We start from the raw sequence: 3275 nt of genomic DNA on the forward strand, positions 1-3275 counted from the left end.
CTCCGATGTCGCGATTAGATAGTCAGAATGTTGGTACCATTCAGCCCGACGACCACTTGCTGCCACTACCCTATTATACCAGTTATCACCAGCACACTTCAACTGCTTGGTGAAAGCATCGTATAGGGGCAAGAGATAGCGAACGTCGTGTGAGGCATAGACGATGATGCCTGGATGCAAGGGGCGTTCAGTGAACACTTTATAGCTGCCACCATGCTTGGGTTCAAACAAGGCCTTTCCGATGTCGTTTATCCACATGGCAAATTCCCGAAGCCCCGGCTGGACAAACACTTCGGATTGAACGAGGCATTTGAAGAGGCCAATGACATAGCGTACAGTGAGCCCTCGTGCTCGTCGTAGGGCCACCTCAGCCAACTGGAGATCGAAAACATTCTGAGGGGCCACATTGAATTGGTAGTAGAGAGCATCAACGTCATTGCGAGGGTCATAGAAGACCTTCTCTATTCGAGAGTCTTCCATAATAGACTTCAGTGATGTGCCGGTATGAGTAGTAGCATGGGAGGCGTGGAAGCCCAGCCTAGTAATATCAACTACATAAACACTCCTTGGGTCCGACGACAGACACAGCTGAGCTAAACTCATCGCTCCGTCCCTCGACAAGTTGAGGCCCTCGAAGTCTACGGCCATCGCGGCCTGCTCCCCAGCCTCAGCCGCCTCGCCCAAGTCCGATAACTGGCAAAGCAAATTCATCAGAGAGCCGAAATCATCAACAGAGTAAACTCTGAACTCAGCATATAGGAAATCCTCCTCCTTATCGTTCAGACAGCAGCCAAGCTCGCCTGTAGTCGAGTCCACCACATAGTGATGATAGAAGCCACTCAAATGCTGATAGAGTCTTTCCTCCTCCGTTGCTGGAGTCAATGGCATTGCCACTGAGATCCTCTTGCCCTGGACGACACCAGCTGCTATGTACTTATTCCAGGCGTCTTCAGCACTGTTAGTGCATATAGCCTGTAAACCGTCAGTGAACCGAGCAGTACGGGCCCCGGGATACTCGAGGAGGACGCGGATCTCCTCCATAGCATGAGATAGCATCCATACGACTACCTTCTGTATGAGGAAGGTAGAACAGACTTGTTGTGGTGACGGTAGTGCCCCCGGAGTCTGTGGTGAAGTCACCGATATTTGGTGGAAAAAGCTCATAAAGAAATGGTAGCACATTTCCCTATGATTCACTAACCCCACCATCTCGGGTTGCCTCCTATTACCATATACCGGTACCCACTGGTCAACAGCCCTCATACATGTAAATACGAACTTCGCGAATATATCCCGAACCTCCGCCTCCACCAACGCCTTCTCTTGCTCAGACAACTGCACATTGCAAGTCGGATCCACCGTGTTGAGGTAAGCGTCCGGGTCCGCACAGTAACAACTGAGTAATAGCTCTTCTAGCGGACCATGGTCCTCCAAAGACTGCGGGACATCATCCAATTCCGCCGGCTCGAGATGCATTCTGAGGCACTCTCCGATGGTCACAGAAAGGAGCCCATCGTAGGACTCTCCGTCCAGCCGATTCTCCACTACCACCCGACTCGATGACTCTGTCGCTGTTGCCTCAGTCGATTCTGAATGACCCGAATTAGCACCAACCTTTTCTGTGGTCCGTGCAGTCTCCATTGAATAATAACATTCGTTCGTGAATGGCGCTATCGAGCATAGCTGAGCCGCTGCCAGCGACGAAGGTCCAGATGACCCCCGGGCCTGCTGGTGCTGCTGTGACGAGTACCTCTCGGATGAGCTCGTCGGTGCCGATATTGTCGAACAGTCCTTCAGGATGGGAATTACAATAGGAAAGTCATAATCCCGTGTCGACATGAAACTGCATACGGCAGGCAAGTCCATGCATGAATGATCTAACGCGACACTGCTGTAATAGCTACTGACTACGTAGAGGAAATAAATGATAGCATAATGGCTGCATCTGCTTCTTCTCATACTCATCATCCGCATCCTACTGCATACGAACAGCAAACCGTCCCAGAGAAATACTGGACCTCGCGGCCTCGTCAATGATATGTTACAACAATGCGATAAGGATAGATCTATTCATAGACGGCCAAGCTTCTGAGCACCGCCAAGATACAGACCAAATAGAAGCCAGTATAGAGTCGCCATTGAAAACATCGTTGCTCGACCTCGTTTGCCGTAAACCGAAGTGACGTCTTTCTGAAGTTAACGCAAAAATAGCAAAGACAGGCCGTGGTGGCAACTCCCTTAGAAAACTCTCCCTACAGTTCGGTGCAGAAATTGAAGTATTACAGAGGAAGTCAAACTGTAGGATCAGAATTCTAATCGACCTTTCAGGAGGTACGTGCTGAGGATAGGCCCAAGGGGTAATTATGACCAGATGCTGACGAGGTTATCACACTGCTGCGATATCTATATTTCCGGCGCTTCTGAAGTGGGCTTAACGTACTCGACATTCTTATACCACTGAGCTCTCTCAGTACTAACCTTACATACTCTGTCGTAGAGGTCACCACCGGCCTCACGCAGTCGTTTAGTAAACAAGTCTTTCAAAGGTAGTAGATAGCGAACATCATGAGATGCATATACGATAATGCTGGTATGCAGTGGTCGTTGAGTGAACACCTTAAAGCTACCACCATGCGTAGGTTCATAAAGGGCCTTTCCAGCATCGTTGATCCTCCGAGCAAAATCCTTCATAGCCGGCTGAGTGAAAAGTTCAGGCTGAGCAATGAGGCATTTGAAGAGGCCAATGACATAGCGTACAGTGAGCCCTCGTGCTCGTCGTAGGGCTACCTCAGCCAACTGGAGATCGAAAACATTCTGAGGGGCCACATTGAATTGGTAGTAGAGAGCATCAACGTCATTGCGAGGGTCATAGAAGACCTTCTCTATTCGAGAGTCTTCCATAATAGACTTCAGTGATGTGCCAGTATGAGTAGTAGCATGGAAGGCGTGGAAGCCCAGCCTAGTAATATCCACTACATAAACACTCCTTGGGTCCGACGACAGACACAACTGAGCTAAACTCATCGCTCCGTCCCTCGACAAGTTGAGGCCCTCGAAGTCTACGGCCATTGCCGTAGGCTTACCATTACAAGCAATTCTTTCCAGCTTCGACAACTGATACAGGAGATTCATCAAAGAGCCAAAGTCGTCCACCAAATAGACTCGAAATTCGCTGTTGACGAAGGACGCTACCTTATCGCTCAGGCAACATGCCATTTCTCCCGTTGTAGGATTAACTGTGTAATGGTGAAAAAGCCACTCAGATGCTGATATAG

At 49.5% G+C, this 3275-nt stretch overlaps 2 protein-coding genes across 2 annotated transcripts; both read right to left on the minus strand.

Moving 5' to 3' along the window:
- Positions 1 to 69: 69 nt before the first annotated feature.
- Positions 70 to 1476, minus strand: Pmar_PMAR007114 (hypothetical protein; the record flags this gene model as incomplete). The annotated part of the gene is made up of 1 exon (XM_002770912.1): positions 70 to 1476. A coding segment is annotated over one exon (1407 nt), but the record flags the coding sequence as incomplete, so codon positions are not given.
- Positions 1477 to 2403: 927 nt separating this feature from the next.
- On the minus strand, positions 2404 to 3069 carry Pmar_PMAR007115 (conserved hypothetical protein; the record flags this gene model as incomplete). Its single annotated transcript, XM_002770913.1, has 1 exon — positions 2404 to 3069. The coding sequence occupies one exon, from the start codon at positions 3067 to 3069 to the stop codon at positions 2404 to 2406; it is 666 nt and encodes a 221-aa protein (XP_002770959.1).
- Between the last annotated feature and the right edge of the window lie 206 nt (positions 3070 to 3275).

This window comes from Perkinsus marinus (genome assembly GCF_000006405.1).
Source record: "Perkinsus marinus ATCC 50983 genomic scaffold scf_1104296964202, whole genome shotgun sequence".
NCBI lineage: Eukaryota > Perkinsozoa > Perkinsida > Perkinsidae > Perkinsus > Perkinsus marinus.